At 36.9% G+C, this 24,317-nt stretch overlaps 1 protein-coding gene across 2 annotated transcripts in view; it reads right to left on the bottom strand.

Annotated features, from left to right (window-relative positions):
- Positions 1-7,907: 7,907 nt before the first annotated feature.
- Positions 7,908-24,317, bottom strand: part of pigs (pickled eggs) — a 45,684-nt gene continuing 29,274 nt past the window's right edge. The window contains exons 4-8 of one of the 2 annotated variants that reach the window (XM_011304790.1): positions 16,267-16,468; positions 15,883-15,967; positions 14,994-15,417; positions 14,262-14,637; positions 7,908-10,864 (exon numbers count right to left, since the gene is read on the bottom strand). In XM_011304790.1, the coding sequence (XP_011303092.1) occupies positions 9,996-10,864; positions 14,262-14,637; positions 14,994-15,417; positions 15,883-15,967; positions 16,267-16,468 (1,956 nt within the window). In that variant the 3' untranslated portion in view covers positions 7,908-9,995. Of the gene's footprint in view, positions 10,865-14,261; positions 14,638-14,993; positions 15,439-15,882; positions 15,968-16,266; positions 16,469-24,317 lie in introns of both variants that reach the window. The other variant, XM_011304782.1, reaches the window with a different exon arrangement.

Genomic DNA, 24,317 nt, shown 5'->3' on the forward strand with positions numbered 1-24,317 from the left:
CACTTTGTTCTATTCCAAAGGTAAAAGCGTGAGTCAACGCACTTATTCACTTACACAGACGAATTTATGAAAGGATAAATGTACGCGTTGAGTGCGTAGGCAAGACCCGGGTTTACGATGGGCGTTTTGCTTTGAATTTTGCACCCACTGGACTGTCCATTAACCTGGGGTGCTCTATATAAATACTGATATTTCTATTACTTTTATTGTCCGTAGCTAAATGCTTGTGGTGTCGCGATACCATTTACTCAGATATATTCGCGGTTACTTAACTACATCGTGACACCGTGTTAAATATTAATCTCTTTCTTAATTGATGGGGAAGTGCTGGATAGTGTGATTGAGATTGGGAGAATAAATGGGTTGGGAAAAAATTGGGTTCTGGACGTCGAGACTGTCTCAATTGAAATAAATTGGAGGGCATTTTTCGTGCCAACAGTTTTGGAACGAGAGCGGCCATTTATTTTTATTGAAATTGGCACAATTTCGGCAATTTTTCTCTTTAATAAAAATCCAAGGTTATGGAAATGATTTTTTACAATAATTAATAGAAGAGTTCGCGTGCTAAATTATATAACGTATTCTATGAAATATTTAATGAGAATTTTTTTTTTTTATCATGAAATAACAATCGGATGATAATCAGACAAAAAAATTTTGTGTAAGATTTTATTCTCGTAATGAATTTTTTAATGATTACATTTTTTTTTGGGTGGGTGAGGGGGTGGAAAAGGGGGTAACGATTTCCGTAATTTTAACGCGATTTTTACATGATTTCACCGGCAAGTGGCGCCGTGGTACATAGAGTTACGGGTGTTTCAGTCATTAATTCATTAACATGGGTCCAACCAAATCGGGAAACATTTAAAACCCCGGGGTGTCGGATTTCAATGATTGTCACGGATCCCAGCGGTACTTCAAAGAACTCTTCCGGTACCCGAAATAATCGAGTAGTCGTATGAACTTGCGACCTGCGGCGAATGCAACTCGAAAAAGTCCATTGAATTAAAAAAAAAATAAAAAAAGAGCCATGACGTAAAAGCAGTGGTTTCTCCTTACCCCCACGTGACGACGTAAATATCGATTGAAGGCGGTAAATCACGTGCATTCGATCGGATCGTATATCTTTTTTTATTGATTAACCGGGGACAAAGATTATTAGCATGAAAAATAATTTGGTAATTGGGGTGATTGCGGTGGGCACGGTGGCAGTGATTGATTGTGAATTATTATCGGGAATTTTAATGATCGGGAGCCAAAAGGTAAAACTCTTTCTGCGTGTACACCGTGCGATACCCGCGTGCAATTTTTCTCCGGTGTTCGCTGAAAATGGTAGCATCAAGGACCAAAACTTCCGTGTGCCCGGGAATTTTATTTTTTTATTTTCAAACTTTTAAGGGTATACAGCCGCCACCGTACGATTAAATTGCAAGTGAAAAAATAAACATTTTTGTGTTGTTCGGTTATTTATTATGAATTTTTGAAAATTCCAAAAACGGATTTTTTTATCAAATGATCGTTCCCTTCGAATATATTTGTCCTGTAGATAATAATAGAATACTCTAAAGATTGATAAAGGAATAAACATAACGAACAAAAGTTACTTCTCGGGCCCGGGGCCTGATCTCACATTTCGAGAATGAGTCCCTCAGATTTTTCATTCAGTTCTGTATTCAAAAATTCCAGAAATAATTCTAAAAAAGCTGTAATCATGCAAAAAAAAAATCGGTAGACGCATCTAAAACAAAAAATTCGCGGCGCTCGTACACCCGCAAATCGAATGGAGTGCAGATAAATGGCGCTAAGAAGAATCACCGCAATATATCTGCAGTGACCCTGCGACTACCATATTAGGCCTCAATCACGCACTCAGCGGCAAACAGATTTGTCGATTACTTTTTATTTTAAAACCTCATCCCCTCTCGATACAATGAGAGTAATGAAAAATATCGTTGAATCCAATAAAATGCAAATTAGATTCACCCTAGGACATAACTCCCAGTGGCTACAGGAAATCGGCATTAACTGATTCGATTTAAAAATAAGGAATAAGGGTGGGAGAGGGAGTAATTTTTTATTTCTCTCTTTTTTCATGGCGAGAAATTTAATGTCGATGAAATCTTGGTCTCAAACGAATGGTAAAATCCGAGTGGTACTATTCCCTCTTCGCCCTGGTGAAACAACTTCGCGACCCTCGTATTCCATATTTGAATTTAATCGCGGCAATACTCTCTCGACACTCGAGGACACTTTGACTGTGCGCGTGGCGATTGCATCTCACATCTCTGTTTTGTCGTTTTTTTTTTCATACATATCTGTCGCTTTTTTCAGTTTTATTTGGCGGTTAAAATATGGGGAAAACTGTGACGAGATATTGCCAATTACAACTGAGATATTTAATTGGGAAGTTGTTGGTGGCCTTGGGGTGTGTAAATATTTTTATGAGTCAGATTAATATGTCATGTCATAAATTAACTGGAGACGTATGGGTATGGGGAAAAATCAATATCGAAGAATAAAAATTTCGTTTATTTCGAGTTCTCATTTTTTTATTTACAAAATTACAAGTATAAATCGAAATTTTTTTGAATCCACTTGTCACGAATTCTGTTCCATTTCTCATAATTAAAATCGACGTTAATAATTACTTCCGAGAAATTCAAGGGTAAAAGATTAGATTACCTCCTCCAGGGATTAAGTAATACCAATTTGTCAATTCACTATCGATAATTAGAATTTCTTTCATCTTAATTACGGATGACGAATGAAACAGAATATCTTACCTTCAATGAATCCTAATCATTTTCATAATTCAATAACAAAAATTAATAAAATGACATAATAATTACAATCATCTCCATCTCAGTAAAATTTAATTTTAATTTATAGGGAAAATGCGTTATATTTTTCGGGGAATCCCGAAAAATTTCGCTGTTCCGAAATTTCTCGTTATATTCCCTCGGTGCGAGAATTCGGAGGAAATAAATAATTCGGAGGAAATAAATAAATAATAACAAAAAATCCAAAAATATCTCGAATTTTTCCCCGGTGTCAATTTTCAAGTCAGAGAAATATAATAATTACTAAAATTTTTCTGATTTTCACACGTTCCCTGCAAAAAATAATTGAAGTTCCCCCTTTTCTCAGAAAAATTGATTTTTCACTGGCTGACTATCTCAATCAGCAATTGAACTCATATCACGATTAATTCCCCGTGATTTCAAATCGACTTCGCGATTTCCAGAGCTTCTGCTTCCGATTTCATGATTTTAAATGATTTCACATAATTTCAATTTCGAGTGACGCAATGATTCCCCCAATGAATAGGCCATCAACTCGTGGTTATCCACCGTAAAATAATTTCGAGCAATTCTCCATTACTCATAAATAAGAATAAATATTCACCTATCCATTATGTGAGAGCCCTATCCCTGGACAAAGGAAAAAGGATTGTGCAATCGCATATTGCAGCACACGTGACTAAAAGTGATCATTAATTGGGTCGAAATGCTGTGCAATGTCAAGATCCAGTCGATCGATCATCTATCAATACAAGATTAGCTCCACATGAAGAAATTTATTTGTATACAAATGTTGTACGGGCGTGGATATAGACTTGAGAAATTATTCACCCCGGCATTGGATTTCAGATCCATTCACCATCACTTTTGGGTACCATAGGGAACTCGTTGCTAAATGTTTCGTATTGCTACTGTTGACGTATCCGGGATAATTCAAGTCCCCCTGATTTTAATGGACGACAAACGGAATCTAAAAGCAGTAGTTTACAAGCAACTGCGTGGGCAGAAGCTTGAGCTCTACCGCGCAGTCTCTATTGTCCTGTCTCTCCAGTCGTTTTGCCATTATTTTTTTTGTTTTGTTTATTTATTCATTTTTTTTTTCATCGTCCAATTGAAAATTTTCTTCGTTCCTTGTGGGGACTTGTCGGTCAGCCGTTCAATTGATGGATTATCTTGCGGTAGCAACGAAAAATTCACTGAGCGCAGGATTTCTCTAATTAATCATACGTTTGGGGATATTATTTCGAATTTCGGGGAAAATTTGGGAGATTTTGGAAAATGATAATGAAAATTCAGGGAATTTGTGAATTTCCCATTTTTCTTAGATTTTTTTTTTCAATTTTTTTTAGGAAATAATTAAACTGAAAAATCTTGTATTTTGGGGATCTGAATGAATTTTTTAAACAAAAAATTGTGGAAATTTTTCAAATCGAGTTCCAAATTCTCCTGAATTGTTCTTGAATTCATGATGAATTCAGTCGAATTTGCCAATGAATAAATAACAATGAAAATATAAATACTGTAAATGTTTTACATTATTATATTTTTCATATTAATTTCAGAATTCCCCTGATATTATTTTAAACATTTTAAATTCCACTGAATTTCCGTGATTTTTTGCCGCTGAATCGCCATCGGAAAACCGATCGAAAAATCCCTGCAATTCGATTTTTTTCTAAAAATTCTGAACGATGACTGGGGGGTCTTCAATGTTGTCAATATGACAATTGCTAACATTCCAGGTGTCACTGGATATCTCTCCATTTGTCTTATCAATTGGAATAAAGATGAATGTCCTCGTGAATACATCCGGGAGGGAATGATATAATGCCAGGACCTCGGGTATTTGTCGGTGTATCTCGTACTCATAAATTTTCATGGGAAAATATTTTTGTTGTTTTTTCTTGGCAGCATCAGTGGTGAATGGCTTTTGTACTGTTGACGATGAGAATGTCAACTGAAATTGCGTCACGGAGGGATTATTTTCCAGGTTATTCGTATGCGGAAGGTCGGGGCATTGTGTCGATGGGAATCATTAGAGAATTCTTGAGAGGATTCCTCAAGGGGAATTACAGAGATCACCGATTATCAATCCAATTACGTGGATGTCAGATTAAGAACAATAATTCTTCGACCTGAGATCTCAAGAAATTTCATTTTTCAATTTAAATTTCAATTTCAGAATAATTGAAAGAAAAAATTCAATTCGCAAAAAAACACTGGGGCACTTTTAGACTGCAGTCTCCAACATTTTTTGAGGAGAAAAAAAACTCCCATTTTGCCAGGCTCTCCGCTATATAAATAAGAATTTCGATTTCCATTTTTCCGACATTTCGAAATTCAAGATTTGCAGCGCCGTCAATGATTCATTAAAACTTGAATACATTTTCATCTTTTATGTTAGAATTTTTGTATAGAGCACTTCAGGTACATAGAATTTGTTTTATTTTTATTTTTATTCATCTGTATCAGTCTCCAGCGGTGTAATTCATTTCTTGGAGAATTCACTGGGAATGCGATTCTCATAAATCCAGGGACAATTTCTCCCGAAGATGCTGCATTTCTCGGTGAATATCTTCTCGGTAGTGTCGGCACTCGTGTGCATCATCACCACAATTCCAAGACCGTGGGTACACAAGCTGTCATTAACCCCTCATTAGTGGAAAAAAAAATGTACCTCGGGGAGCCGCAGATGAGGGCATTGTGCATGAATCTCACTGCTGTACCAATTTAATATAGATTCCAAGTGACAAAGGACAATTGTCTCGGGTGAATCGCTCTTCTGGACGAAAATAATCATCAAGGACGTGCCTTGACCCCAATGCCAATTTGCCAAGTTGTTTTTGCGATTCACCGAGGATTGATTATGGGAATCTAGTCGAGAAAGTCCCGGGAATGTGGACACACCGAGAAATAATATTTAGTTTTATTTATTCTGATGTTCAGTCATTGTGCAATCAATTGACTCCCAAAGAATTTTTACCCGCGTGTTCTAAAACCAGAATGAGTCAATAAAAATTCAATTTCTCAACAAAAATATAAAAAATACCATTTAAACGAAATTTCTATCTCAACAACTTCGAATTTCACGGAGGAATCAATGAAAATTGATAACATCCATAAATGATTAATTATTCTCTACTGTTGAATGAAAATAGTCGTGAACAAAATCGTGAAATAGTGGAATATAAAAATATGAATTAGCAAAATTTTGAGAAGTCGGTGAATTTCACAAGTGAAATAATTTTCCTCTTGTGGGATAGACCCTGTCCTACACAAACCCAACGACACGGTAATTTTCACAATACAAATTGACAATTGTCCGATGACCGCTCAACAATGCACGTGATAAATAATTACAAATGGTGGTCTAGTGCGGGAAGAAATAACGCGAGTTTATTCGCACGACAACAACATGGAAAATGCATTAATATGATCTGTACCATCCGGCATTCGGTAACGAATATATATTCGTACACGTACTGAAGTACAAGTGCGTATGTCGTAATGCGTGGGTTGAAATATACCTTAACGCGTATCTTGGCTTGAGACGTCCAAGTGCCCGGAGGCACCTGTGTACCGCCCACGAGGAACCAGCTTCGCGGACACTCAGATACCTCTCGATATATCTCGCATATATTACCTAGTAAAATCATTGGATATTATCGAAGAGCACGTGGCAATTCAAAGAAAAAGCTATATTGAATTAAGCAGCGTTAAATTTTCATTGACACGAGAAATTAAAATTAAAAAAATTTTTCAATAATTCCTAAAACTGAAGAAAAAACACCGACAAATTATTGCACAACAATAAATAAAAATAAAATATAAAATAAAATTCTGAAAAGTCGAAAAACTGGGAATTTTAGGTAAAAGGGGGCAGAACAGTCTTAAGGAGGAAAATTCAGGGAATTCGACGGAACTTTCACCGAAAATCCATTGAATTTCAGAATATGTACCGATTAGGATAAACTCCGAGCCTGAGAGAAGCGCCATTTTATTCTAGAAGCAACCGGAAGAGACTCTTCGTGGGGGGGATGACATATGGATACTTCTCGGTGCACTTTCTAAGTCAACATTGTTCTGAACTTTGTTAATAGCTAGTTTTATCTCACGGACTTTGGGGACAGTTCAATTTGTCTTGAGGTGACAGCTACGTGTCAGAGGCCAATATTTGAATTGGTGATTTTGCGGTTGGTTTCATTGGTAAAGTGGACGGAACCAATTTGTTACTTCAGTGTCAAAAAATAACTGTAATGCCACTCAAAACCCCATAGCATTTCCCTAAACTTCCAAAATTTATCGATTTTTCATCAATTCTTACAGTAAAATTCACCTGACGTCTACCAATTGCGGAAATGTGTATAATTGCAATAATCCTTAAAAAATTCCCTCCAAATTTGAGTTCTGAAAAATTTATTTCCATTTGTAGGAATTCATTTTGGGCCTCACTTCGATGCCAGTCAAAATAAATCAAAAGAACAAACTCAATATTTTGAAATTTTTCAAAACTTTCCATGGCTCATCACAAATAAATGCGAACAATTTGTGTGTAAAAGACAGAATAATTTGGCCGGATGATTGGCATCAGTCTCTCAGTCTATTGATCTTCTTAACGATCCCATCAAACTCCAGGGCATCTTCATTTCCATCAGACAGTCCCTCCCACTCAGCGATGCGAGACAAACGTTTGACGTTGTTATTAGCGACTAGCATTGTTGACCACACATTACGTTATAAAAAAAAATCATCTATTTCTTTATTTGCACACCATTGAGCACATGAATTGCCGTAGCATTTGTTAGTAACGATGAGAGTTGTACAGATATACTCGAGGGGCACGAGAATAGCCGGTCTCACCATATCCGGCAAGGACGATCGTACCTACAGTATTGGGGACTTATAATGGGCCCAGTTTTCTCCCTCCCGTTCTATTCGTATACGATAAATACGTGTGGCAAACGTGTCGCCTCGAGTTTGACACAGTTCTCACCTAATGCCTTTACTCAGCTGCCATGCCTGCGGATTCTCCCTTTTGAATTCTAATCAACAGATTAAAACTACCAGAAGGGAAAGGGACAAAAAAAACATAATCCATCTGAAGTATTTCTTTTTCATTGCTCACTTTCACGGATTTATTTCAGTGTAAAACTCGTCAAATCCTCTCTGTTACGGTGAAAATAATAAAGATACAACGGTAATTGTTGAAAAAATAATAGCTATTATGGATTATTGTAATTCATTCATTCGTAACATTGACAAGTACTAAACTTATTGTTATGACTTAATGATAGGTCATCGATCATCGATGATTTCTGGTAGTTGGGTATTATAAAATAACGAGAAAGAACGGGTAGTGATGACACCTTTATCTGGAACATTGAAGTGTTGTTTTTTAATTATTCATGGATCTTTTGTTCGGAAAATAATGTAGAAGGGGTTACTTAGATTAGCCATTACAATGGCGTACGTGGGCGGCTATTTGCCAGCCAGTGACTTATAATGTCATGTACTCTCAAAGTCATCGATACATTTTGATTTCGTGTGGGTTATTTCAATAGATAATTACACAAATTCATTAACGAAACAACATTATAAGGTGATCTACTATTGAATTTGATTTAATATTTTCATCACTGGGAATATTCAACGGCTCTACTATTTTATCGTTTAGAATTCACATCTGCTGGTATTAATCTAGAAAATTGATTATTATCAACTATACACGCGCTACTAAAAATAGTTTTGGGCATTTTTGAATTTAGTCTCTCGTCAAAAAATCACTTTTGTACGACTTTCACTATAATTTTTTTTTATTTATTTCTCACTTGTATACGTTATCTGCTCTATTCGTTAGTCTAAGCTCGAGTGAATAGAACTGTCAGTGCACGTAAGACACTATTTTATTTTAAACTCTTCGTTTTTACATACAAAAAGGCTTCTACATGATTTTGGTATAAAAAATGTTTAAACACTGGAATGACAATTGTCAGACGTTAGGATATTCAGTGCAGTCTGAAGGATTTATTCTCTGATATAAGTTGGCATTTTATTTTTTAAATCATTGCCTCCTTCTCGTATTCTAGCCTCTCATCTCGGTATACGTTACCAATAGTATTTACTCATCTCCCTGCATCAACGCGTAATTAAATCGTCTTTGATAAATACAACCGATAGACTATATAAATAAATAAATTTGTAAAGAAAACGATCGTAGATCGATGAAAACAAGAATAGCCTATTTCAGCGCATCGAAATTTATCGAAAAATTCGTTTATCAACTTCAGATTGTTTAATGTAATCTCATCAATATGCGTAATTAACCGATGTCATGTGATAATCGTGATGTATTGGTATTTCACTTGAAATCTCCAATCTAAAACTCCAGAAAGATCATTCATTTGAATCGAGATTATTCGACCTAATCCTACACGATAAAACATATTTTCGATCTTACATCGTTAAAAAAATATACGAATCACTCGGTTACTCGCATTTCACCGATATTTTTCCATTTCGGCTTTATTCAAATGAATAATTTTTCCGAATCTCATCTCCCAGTAATTGTCCGAAGAAAATTCAACAACGCAGGACACTTAACGCTTAATCCTACGCGCAATTTTCATCGCTAATTAAATTTTAGCCTAGACGAAAAAGAAAAGCTCTTACTCTTCGCGATGAAAAGCAATAGATCGATAATCAATCAATCAACTACTATTCTCTCCATTAAGCACCATCCCAGCTTCATCAGCTTGGGTATCACCGAGGTATTTTCACGCTGCACCATTTGGAAAATAAACTACGATAAATCGAAATGAAAAAGTAATATAATAAAAGCACAAGGCTACTTCCTTGAATGGCTTTATCGTAACGTCAGCTATGAGTAACTTCTGAAACTGGCCGCAGTAAGTAACAAAAAAGGGACTTCCCCGAATTTGCGGTTCTCGTTCCATTTCGTTGCGTTCCCTTTTTATTTGATTTCAACTCGTTCTGCGAATTAACAGGTCAAAAATTGATTGATGCATCAACGTGAAATTATGATGTTCTTTCAACTCTTCACTGTTTGATCCGTCAGGCCCGACAATTCGCTATGGAAATAGGCCTCTTATCCGTCTTAACGGGAATTCTAGAACCCCTTGGTGGCCCTGAATCACTGAGTTCCACCCTGGAATAATCCTCACGGTGTATGGAATTTCAAATGCTGTCGGAATTGACAGACATTGCCCGTTTGTACACAGGCGCTGGTATTCTTGAAAAACCCCTCTCATTGGTTGCTTTGGGATCCTTTCTTGGACTCGTTGATACGTGTCCCTCTTGGGGCAATGCAACAGTACCATTACCATCAATCCACGCCCTCGTAAATTCAAGATTTGGCTCACCATCGCTGCTATCCTGATAATTTCTCAACAAATCCTGGAGCTTCTGCACCACCTGCTTGTCGTCCTGCAGATGTCCAACTTTCTGCAGTATCTGCTCTAACAAGGGATTGGCAACTTTGGTTGGCGATGACTGCAGCGAAACACTAGTTGTCGGCTTTATTCTCCTACCATTTCTGTCGTACTGTACACCATTCATGGATGTCTTTGGTAGACTCTGTCTGTTTGTATTCTTCCTGGAGAAATTCAATGACGGTGAGGCACGATTAACATTGCCATTAATGGCTGCTGTTGGATTAACAAAGGTATCTGATGACAAGCCTGGACGCTGTTTCGATTGACGACCGTTCCAGGTGCTACTGCCACTTTGTGAATGACTCTGATGGTGAGTTTTTGTCAGTGTACCAGCTGGTGGTTTACGCATGCTAGTTCGTAATCCATTTCGTTTGAGAGGACTTCCCTCAGGGCTTGAGTTACCCTCTCTCGGTGTTCTGCTTCCTGATGAACAACGAGAGAGATTGCTGTTCTCTCGTACCATTGATTGTGCACGAGTGGTACGATCACCTGGAATACTCCGGGATGGCGATGCACGGGGACTTCCGGTTTTTGTCTTGCGCAGACCTGTCTCGATGCTGTCGGTCTCGACGCACGAGCGCTCCACTTCCGGTCGCGGGGGTGACGGTTGTTCTGTAAGCATAAGATCAGTTTTTCATTTTAGCCCTGTGATTATAAGATTTCCATTATCGACATGATCAAATAAAATCATTCATTATTATTCATTAGTCATTTATTTATTTCTGAGTCACTAATGCAAATTTCAATAACCGTCATTTTTATGAGCATAATAAAAAACAATATAATGACATTTTATTCAGTATTAATAATAATTGATTATTATTGATAATATTGGGTAATATTCATTAGTTTTTCGATATTGAAAATAATTTTTAAGGGAATACATAGAATTCTTTTTCTTTTTCGTTGAGCCAGAAATATTTTTTCTGTCTGAATTCGTCCTGATTTGTTTGGTCATGCCAACCTGCTAGCTCCGGATAAATGACCATAAATGTTCATTCGATATTGAAATTAATTTTATTTACGCGCAATATCGCGCAAAATCATTGCATAACTTTGTTTTTTATCGTCTGTTGGAGCGTAAGTGCAACGTGTCAGAAATAATTTCGCTGTTGTTTTCGCGGAGAGATAAAATATCGGTGGATAAAGTTGGGAGTTTTAGTCTCGTGAGTGCCACACTCGTCCCACGCGGCTCTTCTTTTTTTTTCCACCCTTTAAGAGTCGTGTGCGGTTGTTTTTTTTTCTGTTTCTTTCTTTCGGCGGATAGCCCATTACCAAACCCACCAAATTCGTCTCGCATACCTGTGAATCGTTGTCCACCTCGGTTGTTAGCCACAACGCGTGGGCAAATGGACAGACTCGTGTCACGGGATAATGTCTTGTGTTTCTCGGTGTTCTTGGGTTTGATGTTACAATATATCGGGCCGGTTGTGGCCTCACCTGTGGGGATCAGTCCTTTTTTGCACCTGGGATGAGGTTTGAGGGGTCTAGGGTCATCTTGAATTACGGGCGAATTTAACGGACTATTTGTTGCATTTCAAAAAAAAAGGAAAATAGAATATTTTAATTAGTCTAAGTATTTAAAAAAACTCGTATTTGCCAGATGGTGAGAAAGGAATTGTTCGCGTCGCGAAATGTGAATGGCGGATGAAAATAAAGAAATGAAAAAATTAATTCGTTGAATTTAGCGAAAGGAATCCAACAAGTCGATCGATTCAGCTAATAATCAAGTCTTTGTAAAATATCTCTAAATCTGAGAGAGTTATCAAAATTTTTGTGATATCCTTTTTTCTAGTTCTCATTTCAGTCTACAAGAAAGGTTCAATAAAAAATTTCACCACCTCCCCCAGATTCCGAGATATTCCTTAAAAATTGTACACGTCACTTCTTCGCTACTGAATTCTTCGGATTCTCTCATGATTAATTAATAAATGAGTTCCATGATGAGTTAATTAATTTGCGGGAAAATTTTCCGACACGAAGATTACAGTCTTCTCGCAGTTCGAACAGCTCAGGCATATTATCTTCTCTAGAAAACGTACGCTAAATGTCAGTTGAGCCTTCTTCGTGGTTTTAACAAAAAATTTGTGTACGTATATAATGCACATGTATCAGGCGTATGTGGCTTTCGTGTACTTTGAATATTAATGCTCTACTATCTACGGGGTGGTCCGAACTCGTGAGGGACCAGGGGATATACCCCTAGTGTGTGGTGTATAGCCGACGTTGGTCCCACGGTGGCATCGTCACGACGATGTGGGAGCTACGGGTGAGAGCATTCAAGTGAGATGGAGAATAATGAAAGGTAGAGATGGACTCGAGGACAACGGGACGACGTGCGCACGATTCAGACTCATGGGGAATTAAGTACTAGTTTTTTTTATTACTATTATATCTTCTCCGAGAAAGATATTTGACGGGTTCCAGGGGTTTTTACGATTTTTCCAGGATCGATCTTTTAAAGATCGATTGTTTTAAACGCGAGTCGACCAATCTGTCGAATCGATCTATTTTCCGTCAAGACCGCGGTTTTCAGGTATCCGTCGTTTTTTTATTATTCACTTTTTAATTCATGTATTTTTATAAAACGTGGAATTTGTACAGAAAATTTTATCGAATTCAGAGAAGTAATAAAAAATCAATCGAAAGAAATTTGTTGGGATATTTTATGAATTAATTCGTTAGATTTCGATGACTTGTGGAAATGAAAAAAAATCAACGTAATGATGAAATAATTTTCTCCGTGTGTTTTTCTCGGTGGGAAAAAAAAAATTGTTGAAAGTTTTAGGTATTGGTAATTACTCGGTGCGCAATATTATCCAGTTACTCGGGTACAAGGGTACACTCTGGAGCATGTGATTTGTGAGTTAATAAACGACAGCCACACTCCATTATTATCCTTATCCCCGGTGCGATAAAATATCACGGTAAATGGTTTATTAAGTTCGATGACTGGTATGTGGAATGAGAGATACGTGCAGCATCGGGTGGAGACTCCCTGCTGCAATATATCGCGGATGTAACTCATCCATCTTTCGTATTCTCACATTTTCAATCATGTTCGCACTTTCTTGTGAATGGGTTTGGGAATTTTTATTGGCTTTGACGGTACGATTTCACTCGATTGTCGGTGATGGGATGGCAACAGGTACATGGGAAATCGAGGTCGATTCACAGTGGCTTCGTGTTCAATATCGTATGATAATGATCGGTTCGATTGATACCGGGGTTGTTTCGAATTAATTGAAATTACATTTAAGGATATCCAAGTTTTTGCCATTTTTCCTTTTTCACTTCAAACTCCTCTGCACTCGTAGCTGAGCCTTTCATTAAACCTCATTTTGCAATAATATTATTCACGTGTACAAAATTACAATTTTCCACAAAAAAAACTGTCTTTTTTTAACTTTTCTCCGAAAAATCAATTTTCTCTCAGGGAATTCATTATTTTAAAATTGCGGTAAACTTTTTCTTGAGTCTACCAAATGTCAATTATTTATTATTCCATTATCATGTTAATGATTATCTTTCTCTATTTTACTGGGATTAATTTATTTATGAAGTTGGTAGCTACTCCGATATTTTTTTAATAAAACGATTAGAAAGTAATCGAATAACTTCCAAATCTATAAAATGCCAATTTATTGATTTAAAAATTATAATAAATTTTTCCGCGAGCCTAAAAAACTCAAACTATTTATCATTTCATTATTTAATTATTCAACTAATCATCATCATCATCATCTTTATCTCTTCTGACGTGAATTTATTTACAAAGTTGGCATCTTTTTGGATAATAAAAAAAATAAAAAAAAATAGAAGTGAATAGAATGAGTTAGAAATGTTTAAAGTGTAAATTGAAAAGCTGGATGACTTGACAACTGCAGCCAATTAGCATAAACGGTATCAAAGACCAAGCCATGTGTGAAGTGGTGAGATTATTCAGTGTAATCGTGGAGTTAAAAAATAATTGAATAAGAGGCTCAACGTCGTGTGTCAAATGACTCACTTTGACAGGCGACAACCGTGGGCGATGTATGGTTAATCGTTGCTGGTGTACCGTTGATCAGTGGTGGTTGTACAGTACCCAAACTTCTGTATCCCTCGTCAGACACTTCACTACCGTTGTCAGAATGTTCACCGTCGTGGCCCGATTTACCAAATGTCTCAACCTCCTCTTTAATCGCTGGTGGACTTGGTGTTGGGCTACGACTTGTAGAATCCACTCTTCCGCACTTGTAGTTGTAGATCGAGGGCTCGTACTTCGGTGTGTCGTCTCTGTCTGTTCGTTTTGCTACACCACCTTCCACGACATATCGTTTTGAAAAGTCCTCGGACAGAGGCACTTTTGAACGAATCTCCTGGTGGAGATCTTTCTTCGGATCCTGCAAGCCAAACAAATTTTCAAATTACGCGTCATTTCTTTTTTTAGAGTTTGTTTCAATCATGAAGAAGGTAGCTGCAATAATTTTATTTTCAACCAACGGGGGACAAATATATATCCGACGTTGAACTATGATAAAAATTAATAATTAAAAAAAATTAATTGACAGAAGCATCAATTTGACTTTTAATCTGATAATAATTAAATGATTCTTAAGGATGTTCCACAGGTATATGCAGACAAAATTCACGTTTTTAAATTTTTTGACAAATTATCCATGTGATTAATGCAGAAAAAATCCACCGTTTTGCCATTATTTAATTAATTATCTTGCTCCTTTAGGTAGAGCAATTATACCTGATAATTATCCTGATGTCGGCTGTGATACATCTGGGATCTTCCATCGTACTTGACTTGTCGTATTTCCTCGTTGAGAGCTTTTCTCGTGGCGTCGATAGGACTCGTGCGACCAGATTTATTGACTTCCGGTTTGAATGTAGGGCTTCCGGTTGGTGCATTCGACTTGGGTGTTGGTGATCGCGATCTTGATTTACTCTCAAGGTCACTCCCTTGGCGAACCGGACTCGTTAACTTGGTCTGGGGTGTTGGACTCCGGGAACGATTGCCCGATCTTTTGAGATCATCGCCGAGGTGGTGGTTACGTCCCGCGTTGTGGGGGGTGGGTGATCGTGATCGATTTGTCGATATGCTTCTTGGTGTCTGGAGGGATTGCTGTTGGTTTACTGTACCAGGGCATGACCCAACACTCGACACTGAACTCCTGCGAGTTCTCGGAGGTGATCTTCATTAGACAAAATTTCAATGGGTTCAGTTCGGGGAATATTCACCTCCCTTTTTTCATTTTCGAAATTCTACTGATTTGATTTATCGCTCATTTATAATTTATCAAATTTAAATAATTATATTTTTTAATTACGTTAATATGGAGGCGAATTAATTTTTTGATTCAGGCAATTTAAAATCTTTTCATTAACATAATTGGATACTAAATTTAGGAAAATATTTTTTTATTGTTGATAATTTTATTGGATATGTATTTAGTTCAGTTGTTCCACTAAACTTGAAGGTAGAGAAAACTTGAGGAAATTAGGGGGAATTATGCAGTTTAAATGAATAAATTGATTGAATTTACTATTTTAAGAATTTCATGTATTTTTGGATGATCTTCATCAAAATTCACGCGAAATGATTAATTAATAAATCTGAATGAATAAAATTCAAATACCTTTCGTAATGCACCTGCGCGCTGCAAAGATCAAATGATCCTCCGGCCTTTTGTATGAGCTTAGCGGAGATCATCGAGCGATGAGCTGGGGAAAAAATGAAAAAGCAAAATAAAAATAAAAACAACAGATAAAAATAAATCGACTTGAACGACAGTGATGCAGATTAAAGTCGTGATGATGATATCTTTGTATGTAAATCCACAGCGTGTAACATCATAAATGGTAGATTCAGGTGAATGCAACACGACTAGGCGATCAAACCGAAAATAAAATGGCTGTAATAAAACGCTGAATGTTCTAGGTGAAGAACATGATGGCGTTGGGAAATATGGAGAGTGGTTGACGGATAGTTGGAGGATAATGATTAAAAAAAATAGACTCACAGGTACGACATCGACAGGGATCGTGCTTGTCTAGGTAGTGGCTCAGGGTGTCCCAACCACCCCCCACTCGAACCATAACGTGACTTCTGAGGATTCTAACGAATATCAGCACTTTGGTATCACCAATTCTGTATTTTCCCTCTGATACGCGAATCATTGGGAATTGCGTTGGGCACGTACACCTCTCCACCAGTTCTCGAACCTGAAATCATACAACAAACGAAAAAACATTTTAGTTTTTATGTCAATTTTACTGCAATCTTGTTCCACTTTTACATTCAATTGAATTTACTTCAAGTATTTTATTGAATTCGTTCCTCTGGAAATGATTGAAAAATTAAGATAATTGAGATTTTAATTAATTAATTCAGTATATTTTTATTAATTTTATTTCAAGTGTACCTTTGAAAAATTACCATTGAAATTTCTGAATTGAAATATCTCGCGAGATAATTCCCCATTTTTTCCACAACACAATGACCTTTCAATAAAAACATTCCCGGGAAATTCTTCGCTCAGAAATTTTCCAAGACTCCTACCCTAAACATGAGGGGAAAATTCATAGGAGTTAATAGTCTCCCCCGAAATTCCTTGGACACCGGAGTAGAAAATACCTGGAGATACTTTCCTCAAAATACGCCACATACTTTCGCCCCGCTAAATTCATATCTATTTCCATTCGCCTCGACATTGTGTCGCACAGATCGAGAGAAATGATCGTGCCACGATAAATCAATGGGTGAAAATTATATTTAGGTACCCAACAGCAGTTGAAACATGTTAACCACTGTCCCATGGCAACTGAGAAATATTTATATCAGTCATGATAAACTGTCGCATTAAAGAGCTTTCCCCTTTGCACGTGTTATGTAATTTCGATATATACTGCGCTTTGGATAACACAATGTCGATTTGTGAAACTGCTGGGATTATATATATCACCAGATGTCGTTTGACAATTGGTAAATTGTCGTTGATGAGAATTAGTGGTTGCTTTGGGGGGGAGCAATTGAAATTGTTATTCCGTAGGTCGATTGTTCCGCCTGCTGGATGATATATTGCTGGTCCATTCGTGCCAACACCCACTGGCACTCTTTCAGCAGTCGCATTTCTATTGCATACTGCAGGTGAAATTGTTTACGACAGTTTTGCTCAACCTGGGCTCAACGTTCCGCGGAATCCTTGTGCGTTGGCTTCGACATGCTCCATTGAATCGCGCTTTTTTCACACCGGCAATTATAACCGTTCGGCTATTGTCGTCGGTAATATACTCGAATGGTTAATTATGCCTGTGGGGACGGGTGAATCGTACAAAAAAATCGGGAATAAGTTGCACTGGGGGATTTGGAAAAATTGGAAATTTCTCAGCACCTCGAAATTCGAGTTCTCGGGTTTTCGTGGATTTTGTGGACAAGGAATTTCATTGAATTATTCTTCCAAAACTCCGAATTATTGCTAAAAAAATCCTGGACATTTCCAAATCCACAGGGAGATTCCATCAAAAATCTTTCAACCGCGTAATACAGCCCTTTTTATAATGACGGTAAAAATTCCTGTGAATTTCATTTTTTATCATTTCCATTGGACGAAAATGTGCGAAAAATCGTAAATTTTTGAACGACCGATTAATGAATCTGTCGTAATCGGATAATTTCACTCGCATGTCGAAAATGTTCCGGATATTTGTTGGACGAGTGAAAATGCACGGGAGGAAATAATCGGGTGATTGAGATTCTGTGGGTGTATTCACCCGGCACATACCTTACATATACGCACGCGATAAAATGCATATTCAGGGGCCTGAGGTGGGCGATACATCGCACCGCGATTAACCTGACGTCAATCGGTCCCCCGTTCCAAATAATTAATCGAGTGTGATCGAACGGTATCGATATGGCTAAAGGATTCGCAGGAAGTCGCCATTTTGTCTTCTGCGCGGGGGCCAATCCACCATTTGCTTTCACCTTTTTCAGTCTCAGATAATTCAGTTATCTCGAATAATCGATAATCAACGATCGCTGCATTCGATATTGAACTGAAACTCAGGTAATTGCAGATTCATGAAATTACGCGGGAAAAAAATAATTATTAGAATCAATTTGAATGTTGTAATTGATTCTGATAATTATTAAAATCATCAGAAAATCCGTTTTCTGATGATTTTAATATCTATTTATACTAGAAAATTCCGGCAAATTGGGAGAACGAAAAAAATGATTTTTCTGAAAACGATCCAGTTGACCTTGAATCTGATAATAATTAAATGATTATCAACAAAGGGCTTATCATTTCAGATACTCACGCTGTAATCCGAGAAAGACGTTCGACAGTTTCAATTGTTGCTACACAAATTTAAATAAAAACATGTCCATATATTACCCAGAACTTTCATATATTTTTTTCCTTGTACGATGAAGTTGCGAGAAATTTTTATATGTGTAGTCAAACGAGAAATATCGACGAGCTGAACCGGCAAACATATTCAATGAGCCAAGCACAAGTTGGTGAGAGCTGTTGAAAATAGGGTTGGATCGAAGGGATAAAATCCTGATAAGCCATATCGATCCATCGATTGAGTTGGACGTTTATTTACTCGTGTATATAACATTGACGTGAGGCACCGGGAGGGACAAATTGTGGCGCATTGCAGGTGAGCGGACAGGATGAATGGTTATGATGCTATAATGCAAGGCCACCACAAGCCTTACGTAATATAACCTAACTGTACGGAATAAAGATTATCCGTGTATTCGTTTTAGAGAGGCGAGGCATGATACGCGTCGCTCCACGGGATGATTGGGCCCCAGGTTACACCAGGGGCCCAGCCTCTTTCGTTTACAAGTTCATTTGAGATCCTTTGGTTGTCACAGATAAAGGGGATTCCCCCCTTCGCTGATAAAATTCCTAGACGCTAGGGACTTTTTTATTTAAAACTGAATTGAAAAAAGAAAATTTTTGTTTCACCGTAGATATTCTAATTGCAGATTTCAAATGTTAATATTTATATGGATTTACTGATATTGAGGAAATTTACTTCAATAAAAAAATTTTAATGAATGAATAAATGATTTTTTGGTGTGATTTTTAGAAAATTCAGGGGAAATTGGAAATTTCAAAAAATTGTACAATCTTTATTCATTTTTTTTTGGGAAATAATAAAAATTACAAATTATAAAATAGAATTCACGGGGGTGTGAGTGAAAAATGGGTCAGTAGACTGTAGTCGTCGGTCGATAATACAGGTAAAAGAGGGAATAGGAGAAAAAAAAACGGGAAAATTGAATGATTGCGATGGCCTCATTGAATTTCCATTTCTCTCGTTCATTATCTCATTCCGTGAATTATATCCTATCGGCGTGTGTGCTGTGGAGTAATACGGGCCTCTGACTACCTGTTATGCCTGTTGGTTTTTCAAATAATTATCGATTACTTTGAATATACCCGTGTAAAATGGCGCGTTGCAACTTATCATTTTTCCACTCGCAATATTCATAATTCTTCGTGGTAATGAAACGAGGACGAGAGGAGATTGACGGGGAAATAAGTGCAAACGAGGTGTTTATGCAGACATTTATAGCGGCGATAGAGAAATTCCTCTCATAAAATCGTTGAACATTCGACTGATATATAATGAAATCGGTTCCTTCGGTTTTTCCATGTGAACATTATCGGTTGATATTAAACATTCGATTAGCAATTTCATGGAGGCGCTTAGTGCGCATATTGCATTAACCGACACTCGTTTTTTCTTCATCGTCATTGAAAAAGTGAAGATAATTTTGTCTATAAAATTTTATGATTGACGCTGAGAAAATACTTGAAATTGTCTACACAAATTTCCCAATTTTCTCGCGTTTCAGGTCGTGGGAAGAATAATTAGTGGTTTATTACAGTTGGCAATATATTTTATGAATATTTATTTCACGTTCTCGAAACGAAATAATTGAAATTGTTCCGAGTTTCTAGTAGAATCGGGAGAGGAGAATTCTGTACATCCCGGCTTTATTGTTTTCTCGTTAAAAATATTATGAAAAAAATATATAATAATAAATTGTAAAGTTTTGGAATATAGAGTGTTGAAAATGGGTGCATTCCATTTTATCCTGTGCTCCATTCTTCCCGAGTCTCCCCTGCCTCTAAAAATAAAATTTTCTTTTTCGAATGTTTTCGATATATTTCTACAAAAATCCATGGAAGATATTTTGATCCGTGTCCCTTCAGTTTTTACTGCATTCACGCTAGTGAAAGTGCATTGACAAAAAAAAATCCACTAAATTTGTTGGATTACCCCATCGTCGACGATTTCTAAACTGACCACAAGTGTGTCCTAAAGACGTATCTCCGGCAAAATAACTCGATGATGAGAAATCCCACTCTGTTTCATCTCTTCCGTGTTTATCTTCAACATTCACAAGGTAGTTTCTTTTCGCGGCATAAAAAATATTGAGAGAAAAAAAAAATGAAAATACGCCACCAACGTATCGGCTATGCACAAACGAATCAACCTTCTCAAACATAATCTTCGCTTCTGCATTAGCATGTACCTTTTGTATGTACATAGGGTGAGGGGGAGGGTATGGGGTACATGGTACAAGCGTGCATAAATATCTCGTAAGTTGGCTTGAGGCACGCGCTGGGGTCACGTAACGAGAGGATCTCTAGTTGTGGATTACTCTAACACTCGCTAGAAAATTCAACTGAGATTTGTTTTCTGCGCTAGGATCGTTACGTTAATGGACACGTTCACGCGGAAGTGCCGATGCCCCTGATGTATTTGCGGGGAACAACTCTTGTTTCAGTTCGTTAGGAAAAAACCACTAGGATGGTCCGTGAAACTCACAGCAAACGGGGAGAAAAAAATTTCACGAAAATTGCCCGGGAAAATTGCTGTACAATTGTGCTCGTCGGTTTTTACGTAAACTACTGTTTTTGTACATTTTTTTTTCCGGAAGCGGTTATTCCGGATTTGGGAAAATTCTCAGGTGAAATTGTTCAACTATTTTTATTTTATTAAAACATGATTAATATAGGTTTTTAATGTCTGGAATCATTTTGGATATTTTGAAAACCTAAATCTTCAGATATTTTTTTCCAATTGGAGAGATTTCAATTAAAAAATAACGAATAGATAATTTTAATAATGTTTCTAGTTCAATTTTGATTGTTTGTAGAAGAATAAAATTAGTTATGGATTTATTGGGCAGGTTATAACAATATTATATCGGGATTATTGTTTTATGGATTTTAAAGAATATTCAACTCCTTTAAATGAAAGACAAATGTTGAGATAATTTTTCTCGTTGTTATTCTCATGTTCCACTTTATTGTTTGATCCCAGATAATTGGAAAGGAGAACGACTGGTGATACAGTTGACTATTCTCGTCCCAAGGAAAGCCATCAATACCCAGCCTATCGCGATTATAATTATGATGTTGAACTTTGACGCTGTATCATTCCCCTGACGGTATTATTTATCGGTGAGTCCGGATTTCTCCTCGACATTCATTCCATTAAAAACGACGAGCGAAGTTAATAATGAATTTTACCAAAAAAAAAACGCGAGAGTAGATCAGAAATCGGGAATATTGACATAAAAAAATATATAATTCAATCCAGTATATTTTATTATCCCTGGAAAATATCGAGATGACATAAATATAAAATTAAATATTATACGAATTCAATATTATAATTATACCAGTTATTACTGATTTATTAATTAAAATTATTGAATGCGGCAGCCGATTTTCCATCGATATCGTGTTGACAACAAAATATATTGACTTAAAATATTTTTTTTTGCAAATCGGGAAATCGATTGTTGATTCATTGATGCCATCGATTATCGATTCCGAAAAACATAACGCGGTTTAAAGCATCACGATGTGGGGAGAAAGTGATGGAACTCGATGGCAAAAGATGGCGATAAAGGGTGAGGAGAGGGAGAGAAAGGGGGGGGGGGGCAGATACTTTGCTGATCGGTATCAAAGATATTATCATTGGGAACGATCTCCCGACGGTCAGAAAACTGCAGTCGAGTGGTTGGATAAAGTTTTGTTGGGGGAGTATATGGTATACTCGTGGGAAGAGACACCAAGGGAGTGATCTCCTCCTAACCTCTACTCCTGATTTGACCTGTGCTATTTAGGATTGATCGGACGTGATCTTGACTGCACCTTTTGATATTTTAAATCAACTGTCAGATCCATTATTCAGGGGTTCTTTACGGTGTCACGATGGAGTGATTAATCGTCGGGGGATGCCACTAGAATTATTTTTAGCCCAAAATATTCCGGATCCAATGACTTTCGAGGATTTATTCACTTCAATTACCTCTATTTTTATTTTACTAGAGTCTCATCGTCACGTAGAAGCCCAAAAAAATGTATTCGATTAACAAATTATTTTACAATATATTCAACATTTTATAAATGTTTTTTTTAATTCCATAATGAATTCCTTATCAAAATTTTTTTTTCAATAAAAAAATTTTTCAATTGAAAAATATAAGACAGTAATTGAAATAATATAATATATAATACATAATATCATATTATATATTGTATAAAATATTTTTTCGACGAAAAATAATTCATTACAGATGAAAAAAATCATACATAAAATTGTACGTCATATTTAGAATAATATATATATGAATATTATAAAAAAATTATTTTCATAAGCTCATGGATAAGGTGAAGGACTGAGATACTCGTCGTTAGTTCTGGATTTTTTTAAAAGGGAAATTTTCCAGTTTCATACGGGTATCGTAGGGCTCTCCGAGCCCTCATCATCTTAATTAAAGTTAAAGATGACTCAGCACCGGGTAAATTTACCCACCCAATGACTCACATTCGCAAGCACTCGACATTTCTCGGAGCACTCGTTAACCCACTTATTCGCGTCTAGATCTCTATAATTCGTGAATTCACCATATTTTAAATCCCACCGATTCCCGTATTTGCTCTGGCTTCCGTTGGGCCTCGGCATTTTTTTTTTGTTGACTTCCTTTCCTTCTTCTTGTGGGTAACGAGTACACGATTTCTTGTTACCCATGAGAGAGGAGTTGACTCTCTCCTACACGTTAATTATGCTGGTGGATTGTGTCGATAAGAGATTTAACGATTTTACTCAAGTTTCTAGGTAGGGTTTTTAGTTTGGGCCCCAGTGAAGGCTGGATACTCGGAGAAAGCCTTTTTTTCATTCAATTGATGGAATTGTGGGGGGATAAACAGTGGGAGGACTCCTCGGTGATAATTCTTCCTTGTTTTTTTTTCACACAGTAATTACAAAATTATGAAACAATTATTTTTATAATCCATCAATCAAATCCCGTCATTCCTACGACAGTCCCTACGACATTATCCCTCAGGTTTTTACATGTGTATGGGTTTCCTCTTTTGTCTTCAGCCCACAGTAACACGGAGACGCGGAAACACAAATGGCGAACGCCGCGCGGAACAATCGATCGCGTATAAGTTGCCATTTGAAAACCGTTTTTTTTTAACGCCCACATAGTGTATTGCGTTGGTTGAGGGGAAAAAAAGTGAAGAATTTTGAAAGAAATAAATGCGACGGGAGAGAACCAGCGACTGACGAGAGCTACGGAGAATGTGTGATGAAAGTTTTTTGGGAACTGAGTTCAGGGCTGGATATCTGGGAATCGGCTGAGTGAATTTTTGAATATGAAATACCGATTTGCGGGTTTTTCCAAGCCCTTCAAAATGAGGATACTCCTCGCAATTATATCATGGACACTGAGAGAAATATTCAATAAAAATTACGTGTATTTTCCGTAATTCTGGAGCGAAATGTGGTGGTCGGAAATTTTACGGAACTGCCACGTAATTTTTATCTAAATTCACGAAATTTTTTCGCGGTGTTCCGTAATTTTTATCTGAATTATCGGTGAAAAATAACGATACCGTCACTTAAATTTTTCGAATCAACTCCGTAATCGGTAAGTGAACTGAAAGTTCCGTAATTTTTACTAAATATTTCTCTCCGTGGAGTCATCAATTTTTTTCGCATTTTGTTTGATACACGCGTT

The sequence above is a fragment of the Fopius arisanus genome, unplaced genomic scaffold (assembly GCF_000806365.1).
Source record: "Fopius arisanus strain USDA-PBARC FA_bdor unplaced genomic scaffold, ASM80636v1 scaffold00002, whole genome shotgun sequence".
In the NCBI taxonomy this organism is placed as follows: Eukaryota; Metazoa; Arthropoda; class Insecta; order Hymenoptera; family Braconidae; genus Fopius; species Fopius arisanus.